The following is a 26,944-nucleotide window of genomic DNA, read 5'->3' as shown; positions in this document are numbered from 1 at the left end:
AGTAATAATAAAAAGAAATAATACATAACAACAAAGAGAAGCCTGTTTTGTAAAAGAGGCTATGCCAGCATTTTTTGTATCCTTCTAACATGATTATATCCACTTTTAGAAACTGGAAACATATTATTCTTATTCACATCCATTACATCCATTTTTCGACTGCCATAATGTCGGTGTTGTAATGTGTGCTTGTATATATATATTTTGTACGCGTGATATTAACAATAATACTTGAAATTAGATTATAAATTTGATTAAAAACTGTAAATAATTATATCTTGTTCATTTTTTCTCATGCATCGCTATAAATTTTAATCACGCACAAGTGTCTTCCACATCAAAATATTTTAATCGTGTTATGAATCACATGTCATTTTAATTTAGATAACATTATTTGTGATAATTATAACATAAATCTAGATATGTCATTTAATCTATATAAAATATTTATAAAAATATAAAATAATTTTGTGTGATACGAAATAATCTTATTAATTTACTGTGTATAATTTACTTATTAATTTATTAATTTACAACTCTCACTAATTTATAATTTATTAATTTAAAACTCCGCAATCGACAATTATTACTTTAACTTGCAGATTACAGAAATAAAAATACAGATAACAAAATTATAAAATAAAAATCTAGATAAGCAAATAAAAATAAAGATAACAAAATTAATATGAGAACAAGCGTTCTTGTCGCCTTTGATCATGGATTATTTAGAATAGTTGAAAAGTGATTGCGCGCCTTTGCAACACACGTGTATCATTAAGCGCAAATCTCGCAGATAATTTTCCGCAATGCTCGCAAGAATATATTATTATTTCAACGTCGTGCAGAGCATTCCATCCTTGTATCAATTGACACCCACGCAGCAATGAGGTAAGGCCGTTTATTACTGGTACAAAATTGCTGCACTATCTAATAATACTATATAGTACGGAGAACCACATTAAGTCCATTGTAATTAACAGACAATCTACTAATAATGTCTTCTACGAATTTTACTGAATTCTTTACACAGACATTTTTCGCGAAATCTATCTTCCAATTAAATGTATAATATCTATATATATATATTGCCAAGAAAAACATTTTTATAAATGTGTTATATGTATTTCAAAACGCACTTTTCGTTTTGCTATCTGTGCTTTTTATCAAAATACTTTGCGTATAAGCGATTCTCATCGTCCTCGGCCACTCGGTAATAATTAACGCACCATATAAATATTATATATGCACATGCAATAACGTACGTGCATAGCAGCATAAATAAAGGTACATCGTCATGATTATACAAACGTATCTTGAACACGTACTTTCGGATAAGGACATTCTTAAAAGCGCGACTAGTCTTAATATTCGGATTTTATATAACGCGATCAGCACCGAATGATCGAAGCCGCTTGAATCAAACTGGAATTTAAAGATGCATCTGCATCGCATCGAAGTGCATCGGATCGCGCTGATTCTCATAATTACGTGTGGGGTTTCGTGGGCTAGCACGCAGTGCAAGACGATCGTGATGGATGTGCACATGAAGAAATGTAGGCTCGGTGCTAGAGCCAGGAGGGGCTTGGAGAAATTCGATCTACAGAAGTACGACGAGAAATACGAATCGAAGAGGCAGGAGCAACCTGGTGAGTGATCATATCATCGATATTTAAATATGAATTTTGTTAATAAAGTATACAAAAAGAGAAATATTTATTATATAGAAATTATAGAAATATTTTTATATATACACAGAGAGAATTTTCTTTTAGAATTTACCTTGAAAATTATGGAAAGAATTTTATGAGAGTTTCTCTGATTAATATATATATTTATCAATAAAAATAATAATATCTATCACAATAAAATATAAAATGTTTCATTAATTTTACTATGCAGTTTAGTAAAATTAATCAAACAGAGAAATTCTCATAAAATTCTTTCCATATCATATTGTCCCACGATTACCATGATTTTCAGGGTAAATTCTAAGAGAAAATTCTCTTAGTGTAGGATATATGTATCATGTATAAATATTTCTCATAATAAATTAAATCCCTTAAGAAAATAAATATCGAAGATAGATTATGGTATCAAATAATAGCAGGTATCGCGATGGAATCTCGTCGGCGAGATTTTTCCTTCGACGAATCTTGGAACGTTGATCCATTCGAAATACGCACGATTGACAATCGCGTTTTCTTTCAGATCATCACCCCGAGGTGAATGACTCGACGACTCACGGCGTGCCTCAGAAAAGGCAGCTGTCATCCGCACTAGTCGCCGGCGATATCGCCCTGCCAATTGTGGCGGAAGCTATAAACGGCGCTGCCAAAGCCAGGGCACACCTCGTGTCCGGGACAGGATATTACGGTCCCGGTCCAAGCCTGTTAAGTCCTACATTCGATCGGTCAGGATATTATTCCCCGTCACCTTATCCGCTCGACAGGAGGGCTGTTACACCCTTCCGCGTCCCGGTAAGCCAATCGTTTCTAAAATCCATTCCGTTCTTTGGGGAACGGAATTTAGTCAATCCATCAAGATCAATATTACGATCCATCATGCTGCTGAGAAAATTCCACGGCCTGTAAAAACGCTTCACGACGTAACTCACCCCCGCTGCATAATCCCTGAAGACACGATATAACGGCAATAAAATAAAATCGATAACGCATAAACGAAATAATAACGACAGACAATAAAAGTGTTTTATAATACAACAGCCTTTACTATGTGTGATTAACATATACTACAACTGCCTTCAATGCAAATTTCTCTCAAACGCGCAGCGCTTCCGACTCACAATAAAATAAGATAAGCGACTGGCTGAAAACATTCTATAATTGGATAATTCATTAACAATGTTATAATAACTAACATAAATAATTAATGCTAATAAAAAATGTAAATAATTAATCAACTGGAGAAATATAAAAGCAATAAAAAGTCAAGTTGCATAATGTTTGGCAGGCCTTTAACGACGATCTCGATCTCAATGACGAAGAACTGGACGAACTATATAATGATATCTACGAAAGGTCACCGAGAGCTTCGAAAGAAGAGGCTTGGAAAGTTTTCTTAGAAACAGCATCGAAATGCTGCCAAAATGTCGACAAGTGTCTTAAAGAAACGATGCACATACCTTGTCTGGCAAGTCGAGTGTCTTAAGATTAAGAATTAACAACCCTCGTAAATTAACGCTTCCTTAAAAAAAAAAAGAGCACATATAAATAAAACTTTACAAATGCAATATCAAATTTATTATTTTATATTTGTCAATTACTTAATTAGTTTTTCTTACTTCAAAATCAGGTATTCCACAAAATAGATAATAAATCGGTTAGCTCGTATAAATGTTTATTGGTCGCTATATTATTAACGCAAAAATCAGCTGAAATCTTCGGATGACCAGTAAGATTTTCACGCTATGCTATGTGTATAGCGTGATAAAATTTCTATCTACAACTAGTGAGAGTTATAAATCTACGTTTTTTTTATTAAAAACTACAATTCCACATTTTAAATACTCATCCATTCGCTAATGGACTCGTTAATAAAGTACGCGTTCAGGATATATGTGTGTCAAGTCTCTAACTTAAGCCTTAAATCTACAACAAAAATTTTAATACTAATGAGATCATCAGTCGTCAATAAAACTAAGATCACTGGCGAATATCCGAGCTATTCCCGAGCGCTTGAAAAAAACGCTTTACGTTAAAGTCACTTTTATTTAAAGTCTTTTTTTTCTCTGCGAGATCACGACCTTCGATTTGTCCCGAATTCTGTATTCTAATAAACTCAAGTCTGTATTCGATATACAGTCCGCGACTTCATCTCGAGTCGCCATTTCGAATTTCACTATTTCTTTAATGCATTGTTTCTGACATTAAAAGAAAGCGTCATTGGAGAAGCCACATCATTTCCCCTCAAAATATTGATCCCCTTTCCTCCATCGCGAATTTCTGCATGTCCCAAGATCGCGATTGGCGAAACAGCTGTCCTGAATTTTTAGTTTTTTTTTTCTCGACGAGGGATCATTCGTGTGAAAACTTGGTTGATCGTTCCAGCGATGTGCGACGAATACAGGTCGAAGAATGGCATTGAAGAAAAAAGTGAGTTCGCTCTAAGAGTACCGGCTTCTTATAGAAATCGCATCTCCTAGAATTCCTCGTGTGTGTATGTATGTGTAAGACTATGTGTGTGAACGACCGGTATTGTTTTTTAGCACTGCAACGTTACGATATAGAGGGAAATAACGTAGGCTTCTCTGTCGGCGACGATGTCACGAATTTATTATCTAGAGGTTTAGCGTCGCCGCGCGAAACCTGCAACGACAGAAACGCACACACGTTATGATCCGTTCCTTACGTTAATATCAAGAATTAATTTAATCGATACAAGAGACAGCGCATGCAAAGGAGATCACTATAGCTATGAAGCTGCGCTGCAATCTTAGCGTCGATGATGACAAATACCAGACATCATGCAACGTTAAGAAAAAAAAATAAATACGCACGATATCATCTATCTATATAATTATTTTTAGATGCAAAGCGTAAGTTATTTTTTTGATTGAAATGGAATACAAAGAGGAGAAGAGACAGCAATGCACGATGCCGTAAACAAGGACACGTCGTATCAAGTGTGTTTACAACCTTTGAGACTGCGCTTCAGATATTTGCATAAATAACAATTTAGAGTATAGATAAAGATAATTCGATCTGAAGCGAAAAATCAGCTTCTTCTTTATTAAAAATTTAAAAAAAAATACAACGTCATAATAAAAAAAATCATCAACTGTTACATAAAAACCTTTCAAAAAATTTTAGCTTCCCAAATTTGTTAGCAGATGCGTGCTAGATGGATTATTTTGCGTTAATATTTCATGGCGCATGCATTTCGGGTGGTGCAGATTCGCGAAATGCAGAGTTATAATAAAAATGCAGTTAGTCCCAAATCGGATTATATGTGTGCAATGCGTGAAACAGAAACATTAGTAAGCGAAAATGTTAGACAAGCATTGACACCGTGACGTTTTGTGAAAGCACCTTGGCAGCTCGGCGACACTCCAGACGCCGACGACGGCATCTGCAGTGCCTGCCGCGGTGTCGCTTTTTCGCATCAGGGTTCCCCTTGCATTCACCATCAAAATTGCGATCACCTTTCCCCCTGTGCCGTCCCTTTTTCAAATCATCGACCTTACGTTTTATCGTACCGCTGACGAATTCCATCTCCGATTGCGGACTCTGTTCCGACGATAGCTCTCTCATCGTGGAATAAGGTAGATTCACTACGTATGACTCTTCCCTGGAAAGAAAATTAGGGGGAGAAACGTAAGTAAATAAATAAATAACTTTTTATGTAGAATTAGCAAAATCTTCTATCTTTTAGGTTTTCTTCTAAAAATATATCTTTCAAAATTTAGCATAATATTATTTCATGAAGAGATCCAACTTCCTATTCAACCCCCTACTATTCACTCAACTATCTCAAGCCCCATCGATCGATATTTGTTAAATTTTTGGCGGATTACCATCCCCCGATCTTCGAAATCAATTTTAGATCGTCGACCCTAAAATCGAGTTTAATGAACAAACCACGATAAACATGTCAGCGTTAAAAATATGGCAATAAACATGTCACTTGATACGAGAGCGCAATTCGTACGATGCGGGCAAAAAATTTGTAAACAATTTGTGTAAGGAGACTTGGTTAAGATTTTTGGAGAAAAACAAGTCGAATAATTCGATAAAAACTGGGAGCATTACCACAAAGCAACGAAAAAAGAGACAGAGAAACAGAGAGGAGAGCTGATGAGAGAGAAGAAGAAAATATTATATACGCATGATATGTGCGAGTTGCCCTAGTACTTCGGACTTTCCATCTGAAAAGGCAGTTTGTACAGAACCGTGAACTTTAAGAGGAGCAGAGATTATCACCGAGACGATGATAACACGCGGATTCGCTCTATCTCCTTTTCTCAGTCCTCGATATTGGTAACTTGTTCTTTCTAAGAGAGTACAAGCGATCTCTCATCCATCGTTCTAAGAACTGACAGACTCAGATGCAGATCACCTATTAGTTAGCTGACAACGCGCCAGACAAATGATTCAGCATCGATATAAATAATTACATAAGCTCGTTATGTATAATCAGCTGCTTATATGTGATTGTGCGTATTTACAGTCCTCTCTCTCCATTTGAAATATATTTATCGAAATTTACTACGACAAAATGTGTAGTATAAACAATATGTATTTTGCGATTATGCGCAAAGAATTAATCGACGAGTAACAGAATTTATCGAATATTCATTACCGAAACATCAGCTATCAATATTAATTTCTTTTCGCGCGTTTGAGATATTTAAATGTCTTTTTAGAAATGTGTATTCACAAAGCAAGGTATATGTATGTATATATAATAAAATTCTCTTCTTGATTTATTAATATATGGATATGAAAATAAATGATAAACATTAAACAAAATATCAAAGCTATGTAAAACGCGCGCTCGCGGATCAGATCTCCTTACAAAAATCTTGACTTATAATTAGGAAAATAAAAGAAAAAAATAAATGTAAGAAAAAATTAATTATAAGTTAAAATATGTAGAATGCAGAGAAGAAAATTAAAAATAGAATATCTTTAATAATCAAGCGTAACAAAAAAAAAAGACAGAGATAAAAATTTGTACAATTAACGAAGAAGAAACGTGTGTGAAAAGTGTGATTTTTAAGTCATATAAATAGAATTAATTTAATGAAAAATTAGAGGGAAAAAAAGGAGAAAAGAACATAAAAAAAACACACTAACATCCACTCACATAACGTCGTGTCTCGAGTCGACCCGCTTCTCCTCGGGTAGGGGTTTGCAGTATCGCTCGAGCTGCTCGTAGCTGCACGAATGGTAGCAGCACTCCTCGACGAGACCTGGACCAGAATCGCCTTTCGGCTCGTCCTCGCCGCTGTACGAAAACGGTTCATTGTAACCGCGTTCCCGACACACCAGGTACAGAGCATCGCTCAGACTTCGGGAGCACAGTTTCTGCATCCGAATATGCGACTTTCTCAAGGTGACTTGGCTGTTGGCGACGCTCAGGACGCTCAGGAGAACCAACGCGAATAAGAGCACCGATCTCGTTTTGCATGTCATCGCATGATCGCCGCCTGTCATCTTAACGTTTCCCTTGACTTCGGAGAATCACGATCGAGGTTGTAAAAAAAAGGAAAAAAAAACGTATAACGTAGAAGTTTCTCTAAAAGCTCCAGGAGTCCTGATACTTGAAGATCGCAGGCACATTCGCCAATTCGGATCGTGTCTAAGTTTATTATTTATTAATTCTATCCAGTCGCGTGGACGGACCGGAAAGCCTCTTCTCGAGCTTGCCTTCAGTCTCAATGTGCAGTCTAACGTGTTTGGAAGTCTTTGCTCCGAGTTCGCTCTTCTTGAAGAAGAAACGACTTCTTTCGTTGTACGATTCTCTCTCGTTTTTCTGCCTTTTTTCTGCGTTTTTCTGCGTTTCTCTGCGACCCTCGCACTGGCGGGAGATCTAGTGGCGTGGACGATGCTGCGAGACCCCGAAGTCCTGAAGAGACTTCCGTTGATACCGAGTTCGTCGGTGCCACTGGTACCGGGCTGCCTCGCCACGCGGTTCTTGTTCCAGATTTCAGGGACCAGAGGGAGAGAGGTACGATAAGGAGGGAGAAGTAGTGGAAGAGGTAGGAGATGAAAGAGGGGGAGGAGAAGGAGGTGGAGGAATAGACTGCTCGGTGGTAGACAGATTCTTACCGGTCATGGGGGCCAGCGACACAGGAGAAGGAGGGAACGGAGGGTCGTTAGCGTGGTCCAGACGCGCGCGTCCGATAGCACCAATTCGCTTTTTCATGCCTACTACGGGGGGAAACCCACATCCCTCGCCGAAAGAAATGGGATGCCGGGATAGTGGACAGACGGCGATGTGAAAGACGCGACGGCGGGAGAGATTCGCTCTCTCATTTTTGGGAATAATATCGCCGCGTACTTGGAGCAGTCGCGCGACCCCCTTCAAGGATTCCCCGAAGGTATAATATATTCTTTTGTGCCGGTGCGCGGCGGGTCCAACTGTCTGGCTCGCGAGGAGAAACAAGACCTGTTCTCCATTTCTGCAATATATATATATATATATATATATATATATATATATATTCATTTGTCACTCATACCGTACTTCATCCGTCGTCTTTTCGTATCCCGACGAGGGGTGAACAAAGAGCGATCCTTTTTTTTTTATTAAGGATGTTAAATACTGTCTCGTCGGACACCCTCCGTGAAGTCTTGATCTCATCGTCTCTCAAAATCGAGCGCCAGACAGTTACATTATACCGCAATATTATGCTATTGTATCTCGTTAATCCTCTATAGTATCATGTCTGATGTAGCAGTAAATTTCGAAGAAACTTGAATTTAAACAATTGCATATTACATTACGAATTATTTTCATCCATTAAAATATACTCATAGCTTCTTTTATATAGTATATAATTATATTTAATGAAAATAAATTATATATATATATAGTAATTGTGTAACGTCAAAATTGATAAAATATGTAATATAAATATAATAAAATAATAAAATAAAAAATGTTTTTCTCTTATAAAATTGACCTTAATCAATAGTATTTGTTTCTCGCTGAAAAAAAAGATATGCATCAAATCGCGCTTGAATGCATATATGAATGAAAATAAAGATCGCGTTTCACGAACAATCGGAAGAACTCTGTATTGTTATCCAGTATTGTTTAACTGCTATCGATCACGTGTGCGACACAAGTCGTTTTAAAGGAAAGTGGAATAGTTGTTATTATTGTTCAATATCAGTATATTTAAAAAAAACAAATGTTACATTATCTCTGAATGACTTATCGAAGATCGACGGGGGAGCCCACCGGATGATCGGACCGGTATCGATTCAAAAACACGGAAGGATCATGTCAAGTGATCTCTGGTTCCGATCGGCGAAGACTAAGTAAGTGTGGTCCATCATCGGCGGTTTTAATTGATCGCCGCTCGTCTGTTTTGTCTCAGTTCGATATATCGGTCGCATTTTTCTACAGATAGGGAGGTCGCGAGAAGCGACCTCCTACCCTCGTTTCTTTCCACCGATCTTAGCAATTTTGATATCTTTCGACCAGAGAAAATATGAATATCTCCCGCCCGATATCTTTCTTTTATTTATAGATTCAACTGCCACGGATTTTATTTCGCTATTTTCGCGGAATTCTGCGTAAGAGTAAGAATATCAGCTACACACACATACATATATATATATTATATAATTAAATTTATAATAAAATTTATGTAGTGTATTATATATAAAACATAATATATATATAATATATAAAAATTATATATTATCTATATAATTATATTATAAAAATACGTATGTGTCAATTTGCTAGATGTAATATAACATAAGGGAAGAAAATGGTATTTACATACATGTTGTACAGGATGTCGCATCTTTTACCTACAAATTCTTGAAACGATGCGACATGAATTTTTTTTCTCGACATAAATGTCAAGGGGACACACACCAACGACTAAAACGACAGCATCGGTAAGACTTTGATGGATTAACTTTGACAAGGAGTCAACCGCGCTTAGGTACTTAAATGATGGAATTCGTCGTCATTATCGTTGGAACGACTTCTAGGTGACGAAGAAGGTGGTCTGTTCGGTCTATTCATAGACATAATTGTGCAAGTGTCTACCCGTCTGTGGAACCTCAAGAACTGGAGAGATCGTTTTACGTTTGTGTCACGTATTTATAAAACAACAATCTCTCTCTTCCCCTCGGCTTTTTGCATTGCACGCAAGGTGCCGATAGTCGCTGACAAGTCGCAATCTCGCGGCTCGAATTTCTTTCCGGATCGCACGTTCTTCGCGTGACAGCGAAGGATGTGATCAAGCGGGTCCGCCAAGGACACACGCGCGCCACGTGCTGCTGCAACTACGTGGCGATGCACTCGTGCGAGTACACACACGTGTGATTCCTAAGTGCGCGCCGGTGTTGTAATAGCGGCCACTTACCGGCCTATTGAGCCTAAGTGAACCGCCTGTGCAAAGGAGAGGAGGTGCGTCCACTTTAGAAAACTTGTGGAAAACTAGGCTCAAGTGGTCGCACACGTGGATCGTTAGCTGTCAGACTATCCCGGCCACGCGCAGGCAGGCGCGAGTTTCGCGAACGAATTCGCGGACGAGATGACTCGAAAAAGGAATTGTTTCTAGAAATATATTTAGCAATGAGGATTATTAATTTTACACGTCACGTAAATTGAAAAATTTTTTTCTCGGAAAATTATATTCTTAATGGAGGATTAATTTCTCCAATATAAGAATTTTAAGCCACAGCAAATGCTGTATACCCAGACAGCACCAACACTGTCCAAAATTGGAGCATAAGACATCTTTAAGAAATCTTTAAGACATCTTTAAGAAGTCTTATGCTATGATATCCAAAAGACATCTTAAAAATATCTTAAAGATGTTTTATGCGCCGATTTTAGACATGGTGCTATTTGGTAGCTAATAGATAGCTGCAATAAATTAATTATAATAGCACGCATCTTCAAAGGTTTACATTTGTTGAAAATATTTTATGATTCTATCTCTACGATTCCAAAGATTCAATTTATGATTCAGAGACATATATAATATATATATAAAATATTATTTTCCGTTTTCGCAAACAATCGTACATTTGACAAGAATGCTGTTAAAAACAAGCAATAAAACGCGATAAGCAGACAAACTTCACGTGAAGTAATATTTATAACCACGTGGTTCTCTCATTTATAACCCAAACAATAAGATGATCCAAATATAAACTGAAATGTAGTAATTACAGAAATCTTACAACGTTAATTTATCACGTCACTCGTAAAATTCGTGATCGTTCTCTACCGCGTGTCCGAAAAAACATAACATTTGCTGCACCGACACCTCCTTGAAAAGATTAATCAAATCGAAATGTGTTATGTGTTTATTATAGCTGTTATATCAGCTAATTGCGCAAGAATAGATATCTATCACGCCGATTGCGGCAATTTTTCTCCTTGTATTTTAAATCGCCCCACGGCAGTGACCGCATGATCGAGACCGAATCACATTTCACATTCGTAATGTGTATACAAGTATATATAACATAGGTATAATATTTTATAGAAACGTGTAATTTATTTTTAGAATTATTGTGAGTATGAATCATATGAAGGATAAACAGAATTTAGATACAGAAATCAGAAGGGGGTAACGATGAGATAACTAGCGAAGAAAACAATTGTTTTATCTATGTGAGCCGATAATAAAGTTTCTATAACATGCTTTTGTCAAATACTATATTTCTTTACTAATGATTTGATGTAAGTTTCTATATTTTATTTTAAATTATAAGCTACAAATGTTATATAGGAAATTAAATAAGTATAGTATATCTGCATTTATATATTTGATCGATTCCTTCAACAGGTGGTTTAGCACATTATTCGTGTTTGTAATAATTCATAATATAAATCACAGTTGATGCTGCGATTGCAAAAATATGCGGAAATATTTACGACTCTAGAAGACAAATATACATATATATGTATTCAGACACGTAAGCGTCAATAACAATCAATTAGGAGAGATTAAAAGCAAGATACTAATTAATTGCAGGGAAACTGCACGCAATTTTAAACGCTAATTGACGCGTCTCGCGGCGATTATTATTATGTCGAGGGATGAATTCATTCCGAGTCACCCGACCGGCGTCGAAAGAGCAACAATTCGATAAGTAATCGCAATGGAAAATAAGCATGTTATGGAACGGGTATTGGTCGTTTTTAGTCTATTATTAATAACAAGCTATCGATATACGTGCTATATACGAGAAGAACAATAATACAGCAACAATTTATGTATGTAGAACCCAAGCTTCTCGTTAGCTTCTCTTTATCGGACACAATGTGGCATCTCATTAATCCCGATGATGTTTTCTGCGTGAACGAAAAAAACATGCGCGATAAGCGGCGCATCGTGTGGCAAAATCTTTTTATATTCTCTCTCAATCTCTCTATTCTCAAATCTGAGAACTTTATAACGATACTAAATATTCGCAGCTATAAAAAGAAATATATAAAGAGGGTAGAAAATTAATTATAAATTGACGTATTTGTACCTAACTTTCGACATCGCGTTCCCTCAAGTGAGAGAGATTCTTAAAAGTCACCGACCGCTTAAAAATGAGAGCAACCATCTGGAAAGAATCAGTTTTCGTCTAACTGATGATGCGCGGTCGTGTTTCCTTGAACAGGATTCCCGTCCGGAAAAGTCAAGTTCTTTTTTTTCTTCTCTTTTCTTTCTTTTTTTTTTTTTTTTTTGTGCGCGCATGAAAGTAGAAGCTGTTGAACAGCAACACTAAACCGTTCTACCGTCGTAATGCTCCGTCGCGCGTTACTTCTGTAGCTAATTGTGGATCAAAAGACGGACACGCATAAAGGCGTCTAGATGCGTAAAGACGCCGCGATTTAACGGTGAACCGTTCTGTCGGAGCCGAAGGCGACAGGAAAAGTGACAGACAGATACGCGCGAGGGAGGAGAGCGCAAGGATCTCCGAGATTGGCGACGTCGGCGAAAAATCTTAGACTTGATGCCGATATGTGTTAGTCTATCTCTAGCTTGTGTAAGGAGATATAAGCTATAATAAACGGGGTTAAGTTCGAACGCGCATGGTTGGCATCAGCCCGTAACGTCGATCATCTATACCGTCTATCAGCTGTTTTCCTGTCAATTTTTCCCGCGCGAAACTCGGTCGTGCAGCTGTACCGAATCTAGATTCGATTTACGCGGCTATCACGTGTACGAATGTTGACTGCACTTTGACATAGACTCTCTGCTCAACGATCCGTTCGCAGGGGAGCGTATCGCGTTATCGTGATAAAAGCAACAAAAGAGTATTCCTCTATCGCTAGAGGGCAAATGTCTAGTAGAATAGCAAACTTATTAGTCTGACGCCAAAGAGCTGTCGCGTTTTCTTTTTTTCTTTTTTTTTTCTTCTTTTACTTGGTTCTACTTCAGATAAGTTTGCTAGATTGAAGTATTTTTGTAAGAAGAAAACTTGACGTGAACTAAAAACTGTGAATAAAAAGAATTAATTTTTATAACTAATTTTAATTATTTAGAGAGATACTAAGGAGAAAATATTACTTTCCTATTTCTCTTCTTACGAATTATGTTGCGAAACAACATTTCGATTTGTATAGAGATACATAAAATAGTTGACCGATTAGATCAGCAAAGCCAACGTACTATATTGAAGATGCAGTCGAGATGCTGCTACAACGAGTGAATCAACGAACGGTAAGAAACGAGCGGTTATATTTGATGCAATGACACTTATCGTACAGATGATTCAATCGGTTACGTCTATCTTCCAATTACTCGCTACACTGCTGATCTTTATCTATGAGGACAGAGAGCATCTTCTTCCGCCAACTTGATCGATACGGAATTAAAATACAAATCGCGCCTCTCTGTTTTCCGTTTTAAAATTGATAAATAAATTATTATCTATCTGCGAAAGCAATACATTCCGAAAGAAAAGATTCCACAAGTTCTAGATTGCAAAACAAATTGTCTTCAAACAATTTCGTCGTATATTTGACAGAAATATTTTCTAACGCAAAGCATATCTGATATATCAATCTCCCTAACAACATATGAAAATTTTAATATTATTATTTTTCAAAGAATTATATTAATATTAATTATTTTATTGAATTTTTAACTCACAATCGTTGTCAGAACAAGGAGAATATCTAGCTCCAGAATCAATATATTTCTCACAAGATAGTTGTTTCTAAGCTCAACCGGAGAGATAACGCGACTTTTAGCACACTCGGGTTAAGGGTTAATAAAGAAAAAGTCTGGCAATCTTTTAATCACCAAGTTTCGCGCGTGCGAAACAAACCGAGAGTCCATTTATCGTTGTAACGATCATTAATACTGTTCGCTTAGATGTGATTCTCGGTACCGTCCGACAAATTGCCGGGACAAGAGTCACACAAGTTCTCACGCTGATTTCACGTCGTCATTTTCGCGTGTTGTGATGCTGCAGAGGCGTGTTACGTAAACTGAGAGCATCGTACCAAGTGACATAATTCCTTGTCAATACGTATATACGCTACACGAGTAGCATATGATAACCGATACTACGTTTTATAAAATTAATAGTAAAGATGTTTTGGAAGAGATACAGCTCTCTCTCTCTCTCTTTCTGATAATCTTTACGTCAAGATTATTCAGATAGTTCTGCCCAAAAGAAGACAACGCAAACATAATAAAGAGAAATAATTAAGAGAAATCAGTTTAAAGAAATTTTACTCGACATAATAGTAGTGTGTTCTTATAATATAATCCTGATTCTCTTCTAGTGGGTGACGGAATAATATATTATTAATTTATTTAGCTGAAGATTTTAGTCCCTTTGACGAGGAATCATGAAACTTTGTAAAATTATCCAGTTTTCTCAGCAAAGTGTTAACATTTACCATCTGGCAAACATGTATACATTATTTATTTTAGTTACACGAGCTTGGTACACGCGCACCAAATTTTTCTTGTCGAACGGAAATTCTGTAGGACAAGTGATAACATGTTCTCGGAAAATTCCTTTCTGTTATTGATTAATTAAGAATGGCGCCGTCTGATGTATGGGAATAGAATGTTGTTTCGTCCACGTCGTAGGGTCCAAATTCAACCTTCACTCGACCTGGCTGTCTCATGTAATCGAGAAAAAACAGAATTTTTTCTTTACTCTTTTTTCTTATCGCCAGTGCCAGTAATAGCTCAAGTGTGCTTGTCGACATAGGCGGGACCGTTGTTGCGAAATACGACAATAAATAAATGAAAGATACGTGAAAACGCTATAATTTAAAAATTATTGAAAACACACGTCTAGCCACCAGCAGAAATTAATTAGACGCCTAATGTGTAATGCAAAAAAAACCTGATATAAATTACATAACTTTTAAAGCCACAATTAAATATCTTGTCCTTTGCGATACGGATGTTATCTCATTTTCTTGTGTATATACCTTGTTGTGCAATGCAAGGTGCATAGTACAGCAGCATGAAGATAACTTTACTCACAGTAACTTCACCTCGCGCATTAACATTCGGTTCCGGAATTAAAGGCCGGGAAGAGAAAAGAAGTAAAAAGAAGTTAACGACATTTTAATGCTTATGCGATTATAATTGGGATCACAATCGTTATTGCTGTGTTTACATTCTTGGTAGAATGTTAGGGGCTTCTTTTTCTTGCAAGCCCCAGGTCGCGTGTTTATTAATAGAGACCGAGGCCTGTCCGCACTCGCGTAGATTTGCTCATAATGTAGCTGCCAATAATCTTTTTATAACGGCAAAAATCGTGTCAGGTCAGAAACGAACATATTCCGGGAAATGGTGTAGAATGTATTTCGGATTTTTAGACACTCGCGGCTCGGTCAGCGGTTCATACATTGGGAAATTTACCAATGAACTTTGCACTGAATCCGATATTTTGTCACGCAGACTTGAAGAAAGTAGAAAAATACTGATTAGAAAAGATTGCAGCATTCAGCACAATCGCAATCAATAACAGGAAACTAATATTCAGATAAAAATAAAGAAAATAAAAACCGGTTATCACAAGATTAGTTAATTTATAATAACTTGTTAATTAATTCTAATAATCAATTACAACACTCTAATGATGCAATAGTATTTGCATGCAATCAACCCTCTTGCAAAGAGAATTCTTAAATAATATTAAATTATCGATATCCTATTTATATTTAGATATTATTGCAGTTACATGCTTATTTAATTACACGTCAAATTGTTATAACTTCAAAGAACTAAAACTGCAATAAAGTTCTTCTTTTTCGATCCTTTCTTGTATTTTCTTTGTACGTAAAGCGCAGTTAAGTCTTTATTCGTGCAAAGGGTGACGTCAAGCCGGAATAAAACCGAAATATAACCTGCCACGCCGTGATGATCAAGAAATATGGCGTTCTCCAAGTCGAGACTCAACGTTATTACCCCGCAGAGCTATAAACTGATTTTACATCGATCGTACGGTATGTTTCAAAGGGGCCTATGAAACAAACATCTTACCCATGACGAAATGTCCTGTCGCGTCTTTCATATGCAGCAGTTAAAAAACTGTCGAATCCATCTGCCTGAGAGGCTGAGACTTTATAATATTAATATAAAATATGTATTTTGTCTTTTATTATCTTGCAAACAATGAATCATTGTATATCAACTGTTCGTCAAATTTAGTAAGCAGTCATCAACTTCTTTATCGTTTATCTTCTGCGAAGTCTACTCGATCCCTTCGTAATTACATTAATTATATTAGTAATTTGACAAAAATCACCCTTATCCAGCCAACCGTAAAATACTTTTTCATCCTTTCTGTCCAACTGTCACTTCCGAAAGAGCAACTCTTGGCAATTGCAATTTGGGTTTCGTCATCGAGGATGCGATACGATCGAATCTTTTTACTAAATACACGGTTTCTCGTAGCAAAATATTCCTAATGTGTCGCACGGATTATCAAGGGCTGATGTCATTTGCCGATATCGGGCATGGCAACTACATCCGTTACCAAAAATGTCCGATGCAAATAAGACAAAAAACATAAAAGAGAAAACAAAATTAATGACCCTTCCAAATCTCTTTTTTTCTCTCTTTTTCTCGCACATGGATCCAGCATTATCTTATCCATGCGTAACTCGTAAACGATCGCCTTTGGAACATCTATCTATTTTTCTGTATTTTTTTAGGACGAGTGACGAGACACGTCCATTGGGCTTCTTTTTTAGATGAGTGGATTTAGGATTGTTTTTATAGATAATTCATAAAGAGAGAGAGAGAGAAGACTCGTGCTTAGCTGATAACCTCGTGAAACTCGCAGGAGAGGAGGTCAACGAGCGCCGGCACGCTTTTCTCGTATCCGCGATAGCAGTGTCGCCGGTCCGTGCGATCGAGTTGTCTATATTTAGATTATCAATCGAATAGCTAGATACGAGGAAACGTGTGTAGATTACCAACAATCGTCGAAACAATTCCAAGAAAACGTAGACTTTTCAGACGGAGCGCTCCTCCGCCGCAAGATTAAACCGAGAGATTTTAATAATTCAGCGGCGAGACTTTAATAATTTTACGAGGGAAATCTGCGGGATAAAAATAAAAATCAGTACAAAAATTAAATAACAATTTAACGATCCACCTACGAGTGTTGGTAAGCAAGTAAGCTTATTATAGAAAATCCTGAAATAATCATGTAAAACTAAAAATGTCGGTCCTAGACGTTATTTTAAGATGTTATTTCTCTTACATCTTATTTCTTCTATATATTTACTTAATTATTCTCTCAGTTCTCCTTTAATAAAAAGAACTATAAAATATAAAGAACTATAATTATATTCTCCGAAGAAGGTACATGTAAGAAAGTGTTCAGAAAATTTGAACGAAGAAAATAGCCTCTTCGTCATCCGGATATGTCAATGTTAACCGATTCAATTTTATCACAGTACCTTATAAATATCTTATTCTTTATTTATCGACCAACTACAGTTTTATTTCCGTACGAGCTGTCAGTGATCTAATATCAGAGGAAATAGTATATTGGACCTATATGAGAGACCTATTTTTATTTCTAGCGAAATAAAAATTCTTCATTAAATTCTGAATTTTCTAATTCGAAAAGTTCATCGACGCTATTCGCGAATCTTTTTTAAGTATATACGCAGATGTTTTCGTTCACACATTACATTGTAAAATAAAGAGAGATTACGAGAGTGAGCATATTTATAAACATTAATAGATTATATACGTTAATGTGAAAAATTGACTTTTACACGACGCTCTCAAAGTATATAACCTCTGACCCTATTCTCACCTACATAAAATAATCGATGGAACTTAACGCGGCTTGAAATTACAAGGGTTAAAACGCCTTTAAAAGAAATAACGCGCACATTCCATTAATTATAGAACGTTATCATCCGGTCAAGTAACTTAAAGAAAAACATGTACTGCATCGAGACTATGAAAAAATCGATTAGAAACAGATAAAAAAGTTAAAAGATTAAATTGCAATGAAAAGTAAAACAAATTGCAATTATCTTAGAACATTCTGTAATTCAATAAAAAAACATTATTGCTTATTATAATCTGACACGAGATTTCTGTAGAAAATTTATGTCTTTTATTCCATGTATTTTTATTGAATTACCGGATGTCTTAGAATAATTGCAATTTAATTTTTAGTATCATTAGCAATAATTTAAATAACTAAATAATGTATCAGAATCTTTAATATCTATAGTTCTCCCTTTCTTTCTCTCTTTCTTCCGCCAATTTTTCTTTTTCGTTTTTTTAACGGGGCATCGATGAACCAGGTGCACAAACTAAATATAAGCTCTCTTAGCACATTTTCACTTAAGGCTAAAGAAAAAGGGCGCGCATGTTCTGTACACTAGCCTGGATAAGACCAGCGCGTCGAGATAAGTGTATACATGCAGCACCATCGGCGATACCCGATCATGATAGTGTTTTACCATCACCAATGTGTCTCCGATCGTCCTCTGGAAGGAGGACGGAGCGAAGAGACAAGGCGTATTGTTAATGCATCATGTGCTAAACAGTCGGAGCAATTATTCGCGATACACTCGCAGACCCAAGCCGAGCCGAGTGAGAAGTGCATCGAACCGCGATGCAACTCGTTGCAACGAGATGATGAGTCAGCGACCGAGCCGCGACGCACCATATATCTGCGGAAGAAACGCGGCATGAAACACGGAGACGCGTAATAAAGTGATAAAAGAAATGTCGAAGTCTCATAAAGTTAATAATAACCGCTCGTCGTCGCGTGATGGCACGCGGCAAATATATACGATGCATCGACAATTGATCTGTAATTTATTAGCTGCGCGATATCCAAATGTTTCTGAAAGTAATTGAAAGTAAAGCGTATTTTATTACAACACTGTGAGCGCTGTATTACACTGTCATACTAGTTTTTGTAATAAAATCATACGCGTGATACATATTATTCTAATAATAGTTAATGACGCAGTTAGTGACGTCGTCGTCACATTGTTTATTACGTGCTCACCCTTTGAGAAGCGCGCGACAGATCGCTATGAATAATGCATCCATTAAATATCATCGAACACGCGAGAGGGTTCATAATCGACGAGACACCTTGCGAAGGAAGCAGTGGCGATTAAGACATGGATAGTAATAGTCCGCCGTTAGCGTCCACTAAGAAGAGGATTAGTCCTCCGATCAGCTGGGGCCTCGGCCTTGCCAATAAGACAGTTAAAGTGATCTTACTGGGTCAACCGGGAGTCGGCAAATCGGGTGAGTGATCAATAAAAATTATTTTGATAAAACATAAACCGACAAATATACGTTAGATAAAATCATTAAATTTAATTTCGATTAATTAAATGAAGACCTATAATAAGGCCAACAATTATTTATTAAAGTTCGTGAAATTTATATTGCAGATAATTGTAGTTTTTTTTCCCTTTCTGAAAAAAGCACGTTATTGATTTTCGAAAGTTTCTAAGTCCTCTCGAAAATCTCGAAATGTATTAAATTGTTGCTTCTTTTCCGCGTTGACAATTGGTTCTGTCGTTGCGCTTATTTCGTGAGTGATTGTCACTGCATATTTTGACAATTGTGTGCATCGAGTGCATACATTGTGTGCAATGACAGCCGCTTACGAAATAAGCGCAATGACAGAATCAATCAAATCAGTCAACACGGAAAAGAGGCAACAATACATTTCGAGATGTTCAAGAGAACTTCGAGACTTTCCAGAATCAATAATATGCTTTTTAGAGAGAGAGAGACTAGAACAACACCAAGCACGCCATTCTTCAGTTCTATATTAAAAAGAATGATTTAAAAAAAATAATATAAAGTTTATTTAAACTCGAATATTTTTTCACAGAAATCAGCTGATTAAAGCGTTAATTTACTAATTAAATTTTAAAATAAAAATATGTTATAGAAATTAAAATAATAATGTTGTAAATAATATATTATAATACTTTAAACATGAATAATATGTTTTGACAGAAATCAGCTGATAACTGTCAAAAATATAAATCGAGTTTAAAGAATTATGACATATTATTTAAAACATATTATAATTTTAATTTAAATAACATATTATTATTTTGAAAATTAATTAGCAAATTAACTCTTTAATCAGTTGATTTCTGTCAAAAAATATTAATGTGTCAATTTGTTAATTAAATTTTAAAATAAAAATATGATATAAAAATTAAAATAATAATATGTTTTAAATAACATGTTTATAATACTTCTTTAAATTCGATTAATATTTTTGACAGTTATCAGCTGATTTCTGTCAAAAAATATTAATCGCAAATATGGCATTATAACATATTATTTACAACATATTACTATTTTACATTTTATAACATATTATTATTTTAAAATTGAATTAGCAAATTAATGCTTTATTAAGTAATATTTTTGACAGAAATCAGCTGATTAAAGCGTTAATTTACTAATTGATTTTTAAAATAAGAACATGTTATAAAAATTAATATAATAATGTTTTAAATAATATGTTATAATTCCTTAAACTCGATTAATATTTTTGACAGGTATCAGCTGATTTCTGTCAAAAAATATTAATCAAGTTTAAACAAACTTTATATGAAAAATATCATTCTTTTTTATATAAGATAGCGAGGAATGGTGCACGCGTAGCGCGCTCTTGTGTTGTTCTAGTTTTTTAAAATAAATGATTCATATTACGTAATGCTAATCTATGTATATGTAGACATATATTTTTGATATCTCATAAATTATTTGTTCAGCTTTAGCTGTGCGATTCGCCACGAAACGTTTCATAGGCGAATACGATTGCACGACGGACAGGATCTATCGGGTCGACAACCATCTGGGATCCTCGTGGGAGATAGCAGATCCTCCGGGATCTCCGCCTACCTCGCCTGAACCGAAATTACGATGGGCCGACGCGATAGTTCTCGTTTATTCAGTGACAGATCGCGTCAGCTTCGACGAGACTTCTCGTCTAAGGTATGCAATCTATTTACGCATGTATAATTGGTGCAAATGGAACCAGAAGAGAAATAAATACCGCGTATTAAGAAATAATTTCGCGTAGTTTACTACGAAATTTGTTCTGAAGCACACACACGTCGCGTACTTCCAGATTTTTGGTATCGCACGCGAGGAAAGGCAGAAAAGTGCCACCGGTTGTGCTGCTTGTGGGAAACAAGGCCGATCTCTCTTGCTCGCCGGGTGAGCGCATGGTATCTGCTCTGGAAGGCCAGAAAAGGGCAAAAGAAATCGAGGCTCACGCTTTCCACGAGATTTCCGTAAGGGAATCAATTGATCAGGTAATGATCCGCGATGTCCTCGATCAATTCGACGACGTAAAGTAAAAAATAAAATAAGAAAGAGAAAAAAAAGAAAGAGACAAGCCCCTATTTAGTCGAAGTAATTATCAGGTTCTGATTATGGTATCATATCGGTTCAATTATTTAAAAATAGTACTATAATCTTTAAAAATTATTACTTTGAGGAAATCGGTAGGCTATAAATGAACGGAACATCTGATAAATGTGGTTAGTCCTATCAGTTAATCACAGCGAAGGTTATTATTCTAAACGAATGTTTATCTCGCACGATCACGCGTAAACGCCATGATCGTGAGCCATAAACAAAATCTATATCACTCTTTTTCAAGGCATGCGATACGAGCGACCAGCATCTTCGTGCGTTTATCTATACGCATTGTAATAACGACGCATTTTAACATTCGGTAATAATCATAGAGTCGAAATTACAAGTAAAATTAAAACAAATTAAATTTTTAAGAATTTTTAACAAAAAGATATTATGGTATTCATTTCAAGTAGATTTCGTTTTTCAAAATTTTAATTAGAAATTCAGTGACGAAAAAATTAAACTGTTAAATATTTAAAAATATTCTCTTTTAATTTTTTGTAAGAGAAATCCTAATATTGTTTCAGAATTTGTAATTTTTAATAATAAATTTATATATGTCGCTTTAATAATAATTTGATGTTGCCATAATTAAGATACAATTAATAATATATATATATATATATATAAAAAGATGTTAGAAGAATGCAAAGTGATGCGTATATAAGACAAATTTGGTGGAGACACGTACTCTTTGATTTTACCGGGGTACATGAAAGTAATATTTTAATTAAATGACGTATACGCGCGAAATGGAAGATATAAAGCAATTGATTTTACACGTATCGCGATAGAGAAAGAAAAAACACAGAGATATATGACGTGAATGATAATGCTCACGCTGTGAACGACTGTAAAACAAATATTTAAGATAATGTCGGGGCCTTTATATAATGGCGCGGTCATATGACAATTCGCGATTATTTCCATTCGACAGGTCACGGCCGTATTTATGAATATACTGAAACTGCTGACCGAACTGCCAGGACAGCAGCCGCCAACATTCAGACTGAGAGCTTCCACAGACGGGACCATAAACACTCTCCGTCGAGAGAAAGAGTCACCCCCTCCACCGAGAAGAAGATTTAGCATTTCCGCTCGCGGAAATCTATTGTAATCTCGTGTTACGTGTATATTTAAAAAATTCAATATTTTTTTTATTAAACATATAGAAGACATTATATATTACGAAAAATTGTATTTTAACTGTTTTAATAAATATATATTTGTAAGAAAACTTTTTGCATATAACGTGGCAAGACAAAAATTTTTCGTCAATGATGCAGATTCAATGATACATACACCACAATGCCACGATTTTTGATATATATGTATATCATTTTATTACCAGTGTTGTGCTTAGATGATTTTAAAATTAGCTAGCTAAAGATGAGATAAAAATATGTAAATTCATCTTAGATAAGATGAAGATGATTTTATTTTTTATATATCTAGATAAAAGATAAAATTATATGACGATTCATCTAGATAACTTCCAGATAATATTATTTTTAAAATCGCTTATGTAAACAGTTAAAAAATGTAAATAAATAAAAATGTAATGTAAAATAAAAAAATGAAAATTATAGATATAAAAATATATTTATAGTTTTATTTATAAGTTTTTATCGTTTACTGCTCAAGTTCTATTACTTAAATATTTTCATGTGCTATGAAATTCTAAACCAAATTATCTGAATATTATTTTAGATAATTTAGTAAAGATAACACTTTTTTTTATCTAAGATGCAGATATACATAATACATTTTTTAATTATCTATATAAAGATAAGATAACGCCAAAATTTCATCTAGATGATCATCTATATAATTTTATTTAGATAACAGCAAAAAATAAGGAAAATCATTATGCAATTAGAAAATAAAAAATTTTATTGCATAACGACTATCCTATGTATTTAGCTACCCGTGCTTTATTGCGAGCGCAAGAGCTTTCGGATTTTCGTCTTGTATCGCCGCTCTGCAACGAGATACCGCGTTGGAGGCAGCTTTCCCGACTGCAGCGTTAAATATGATAACGATAAGAGATCAGAATAACAAGGATGCACTCTTGTGCAATAAAAAAAACTTACCTCTGAGTCTTGCCGCACGCTGCACACCGATATTCAATTCTTTCAGACTAGCCGCGAGCTCTCGATGACTGTTCAGCCGAATCTCGTGCTCCCGGATCAAGTCGCCGTTGATATTCTTCAACTGCATCAGTCTCTTTCGCATATCGTCGATATTCTCGAGGATCCTAGCGTCTTCTAAACGAATCACGATGCTCTTCAGAAGATTGGCGCCGCCCGCGGCTTCCGCCTGGAGTCGCGCCTCAACTTCCTTCAAACCTAAAATCAGGAACGTCGAAACATTTTTTACTAGATATAACTTTTGTTTATAAAAATGGCCATTATAGTTGCTCTGGCCCGAGAAGAGAAGTTTACTGATAAAAAAAATTAATTTATACCTTTGACACGTTCCAATGCGTCCAGCATTCTGGTCTCTTCCGCAGGAAACGTGGCTTCCGAGTTCAGTTCTCTGACGCCTAAATACATGGCGAGAGATTGAATGATATCGCCGGCGAATGTCGAATCATCCGTCTGGATCGTCACTTTCCCATTCGCGTTCGACTTGAAGCAGTGTATTTTGTTGTCCCGCATCCCGCGAAGCCACACCTCGATGCATCCGGCATTCGGGCCACTTTCCGCGGTCTCCAGTTCTTCCCCCAGGATGAGACTCTGGTTCAACCAAATGGCGATGCGCTGCGGTCTTTCCGCGACCTATATAAATCACATGTTTATTTTAAAAAATCATATCAACTTTCGGACATTATTTATTTTATCCAAATTTTAAACGTGACTTACATCTGTTACAACGCCATTACTCGATAACTCTTCCGAGATCTGTTGCGGTTTCAGCATGACCTCGTACATGCAGAATTTTGGCAACTGCCGCGTTATCTCGAAAACCTGTCGAATGTTAGGAAAGAATTAGAATTAGAAATCTAACTCTCGTAAAATATATTGCGTGATTATCAAATACCTGCAATAAGTCGGCACCAGGAGGTCCAACGTACACTTTAACGTGGATGTCCACGGGATCATTTTTGGCAGGATAAAGCGTGATCTCTAATTCTCCTTGTGGCCGATTGGGATGCGTCACCAGCGTTTCACCCTCGAAAACACCCTCGGCAAAGACTATAGCGCAATGTACCTAAATATTATTTTACACATTTACGAAATTTCGCGATTTTTAAAACTATTTTCTACAGGATTTGTTAACGAAAAATCGATCTAAATTGGAGAGATAATATAATAATAAACATAAACAATGTATATAAATGCATATTACCAAAAGTCCAGGTCCAGCAGCAAGCGCAACGCGGGCTGCACCTCTTTGTGTCAACAGACTGATGGCTAATCTTGATCCGTAATACATATTGGAACCAGTTGCAGCCCTTTGTCGCAATTCCATTTGAAGCGCCTGCTTTTTAGCTAATAACTCACGTATTAGCTCTCCAGGTTCTGGAGTTTGTATCGCGGATCCAGCACTATATCCACGTACTAAAAAATATATACAGCATAAATAAGAATATGATAATTGTTTGATTAAACAAAAATAATAAATTGTAATATTTTCATACTTTCGCCATTAGTAGAAATGACCACTAAATCAGGCTTGCCCGTTCTTCGATAATCAGCATCCACTATACCCGCTACACCGGATGGCAACTGAATCTTAAACATGACTTCGCCAGTATTGTATGTCCTTGCATCCACTTTTCCGCTACTCCAACCAGTAATTAGCTCTGGTGCACCGTCGCCGTTTATATCGAAAGTGCCTACAGATACTACTTTGTGCTTTGACTGAAATAAAATTTGCTAAATCTTATTATATTATTTTAACATGCAATTAAAAAAGGCACTTTAGACAATTTATAATTTGCGACAGAAATCTGTTCACAATTTTACATCATATAATAGATAAAATTATAAATAAAATTTTCCCTCAAATTTTAATGCAAATTATAAATCGTTTAAAGTGAGTTTTAGATATAAAATAAATTTCTTTTTACCTTAACTCGCCACAGTCTTTGTCCCGCTTCATAGACACCGATTGTTCCATTGTCAACGGCATAAGCGAACTGTCTGTTTGAAAGATCAGTGAGAGCAACAATCATTGCTGTTTCTTTAGTTTCCCAAAGCATGGTGTCCTCCTTCTGCACTCTAATTTCAAAGTCCGTTGTACCAATCAGTAACTGCAGAATAACACAAAAAATTAATTTAAAAATAAATTAATTGAAATAATTTATTAAAATATAAAATATAATTGAAATAAATAATTTATTTTAAATTAATTAAAAAATAAAATTAATTTTAAAAAGGCAAAGCAAAAAAATATGCAATATATATACATAATTAATAATAGATAATCTCTACCTCATTTTCGCCATCTCCATCGAAATCAAACACTGTCAGCGAAGTGACGACGCCTCCCATCACGGTCCAAAATATTTCCGCACCCTGAGCATCTAAAACTGTGACTGAACAATTGCCACCTACTATTGCAACTTGATTAGGTAGCCAGCCAACTTTCGCAACAATTATACAATTCGCGCCGTCCGACATCTAAAAAAAAATTAATATAATTAAAAATTATGAATTCTGTCAATTTATAACTTTAAATTACAATCAATACCTCTTTGTAGAAGACATCGGCATTATCTTCAACGTGATAAGCGAGCACATGAGAGACGGTGCCGATCAAAAGAATATCCCTCTCGTCCTCTCCGAGGCGACCGGTGCATAATGATTTCACCTAAATATATGGATCTTTGTTAATAAAACATATAAACAAAATTTTCTTTTAAAATAATTTATAACATTTTAAATCAAACACATAGTTTCGCACCTCGGCACCAATTTGAAGCTCCGCAAGTTCCCCGCTCCACGATAATCTTTTGTTCGATTGCTTGTGATCGGAGTAATCGACCTGCGGTTGCCTGTGAGGACTGTGCACCAAAATGTTTCCACCAGGTGTAGCAGCTGCGAGACACGCGTGCGATCCATCGAATTTTCCGCTCACAACAAGACCTGCCTTAATATGTTTCTGGATATTTAAAGAGAACTCTGCCATATCTCTTCTACACGTGAAATCATCACAATGTGCTCCACGAATGTTGTGCCTTCGCCATTGGCATGGTAATGAAATATTGATTTTCTACATTAGTCATATCTATGGATATGTCACAACTTGTGCAATATACATTACATTAGAACATTATTTCGTTATATGTAGAATAATAACATACGCGTGCAATAACATAATAACATAAGTATGCAACACATATAATAA

General features: G+C 35.8%; 3 protein-coding genes across 5 annotated transcripts; 2 read left to right on the top strand and 1 right to left on the bottom strand.

Annotated features, from left to right (window-relative positions):
* Positions 1 to 1,365: 1,365 nt before the first annotated feature.
* On the top strand, positions 1,366 to 3,779 carry LOC145939236 (uncharacterized). Its single transcript, XM_083043466.1, has 3 exons — positions 1,366 to 1,646; positions 2,209 to 2,477; positions 2,971 to 3,779. The coding sequence occupies exons 1-3, from the start codon at positions 1,436 to 1,438 to the stop codon at positions 3,166 to 3,168; spliced, it is 678 nt and encodes a 225-aa protein (XP_082899592.1). The 5' UTR covers positions 1,366 to 1,435; the 3' UTR covers positions 3,169 to 3,779.
* Positions 3,780 to 3,928: 149 nt separating this feature from the next.
* LOC145939233 (BBSome complex member BBS2) lies at positions 3,929 to 26,916 on the bottom strand. Of its 3 annotated transcripts, XR_014425801.1 has the most exons (12): positions 26,501 to 26,916; positions 26,288 to 26,407; positions 26,029 to 26,217; positions 25,665 to 25,847; positions 25,233 to 25,455; positions 24,941 to 25,152; positions 24,632 to 24,802; positions 24,454 to 24,558; positions 24,057 to 24,369; positions 23,683 to 23,937; positions 5,204 to 5,307; positions 3,929 to 4,325 (listed from the first exon to the last, which is right to left on the bottom strand). XR_014425801.1 is itself a non-coding variant. In XM_083043464.1 (11 exons), the coding sequence occupies exons 1-11, from the start codon at positions 26,723 to 26,725 to the stop codon at positions 5,291 to 5,293; spliced, it is 2,013 nt and encodes a 670-aa protein (XP_082899590.1). In that variant the 5' UTR covers positions 26,726 to 26,916; the 3' UTR covers positions 5,158 to 5,290. The 3 variants fall into 3 exon arrangements, 2 of the variants coding, with proteins under 2 accessions (XP_082899590.1, XP_082899589.1); XM_083043464.1 differs by lacking the exon at positions 3,929 to 4,325 and having other exon boundaries at positions 5,158 to 5,307; XM_083043463.1 differs by lacking the exons at positions 3,929 to 4,325; positions 5,204 to 5,307 and adding an exon at positions 23,312 to 23,607.
* Positions 18,614 to 23,106, top strand: LOC145939725 (ras-related and estrogen-regulated growth inhibitor). The gene is made up of 4 exons (XM_083044275.1): positions 18,614 to 19,435; positions 20,935 to 21,157; positions 21,294 to 21,480; positions 22,527 to 23,106. Exons 1-4 carry the CDS (start codon positions 19,306 to 19,308, stop codon positions 22,704 to 22,706), a joined length of 720 nt encoding a protein of 239 aa, XP_082900401.1. The 5' UTR covers positions 18,614 to 19,305; the 3' UTR covers positions 22,707 to 23,106.
* Positions 26,917 to 26,944: the final 28 nt, after the last annotated feature.

Source organism: Prenolepis imparis, unplaced genomic scaffold, assembly GCF_030444845.1.
Source record: "Prenolepis imparis isolate NDT839.2.m4 unplaced genomic scaffold, iyPreImpa1.0 SCAF_8, whole genome shotgun sequence".
NCBI lineage: Eukaryota > Metazoa > Arthropoda > Insecta > Hymenoptera > Formicidae > Prenolepis > Prenolepis imparis.
This window is presented reverse-complemented; position numbering and strand designations above follow the sequence as displayed.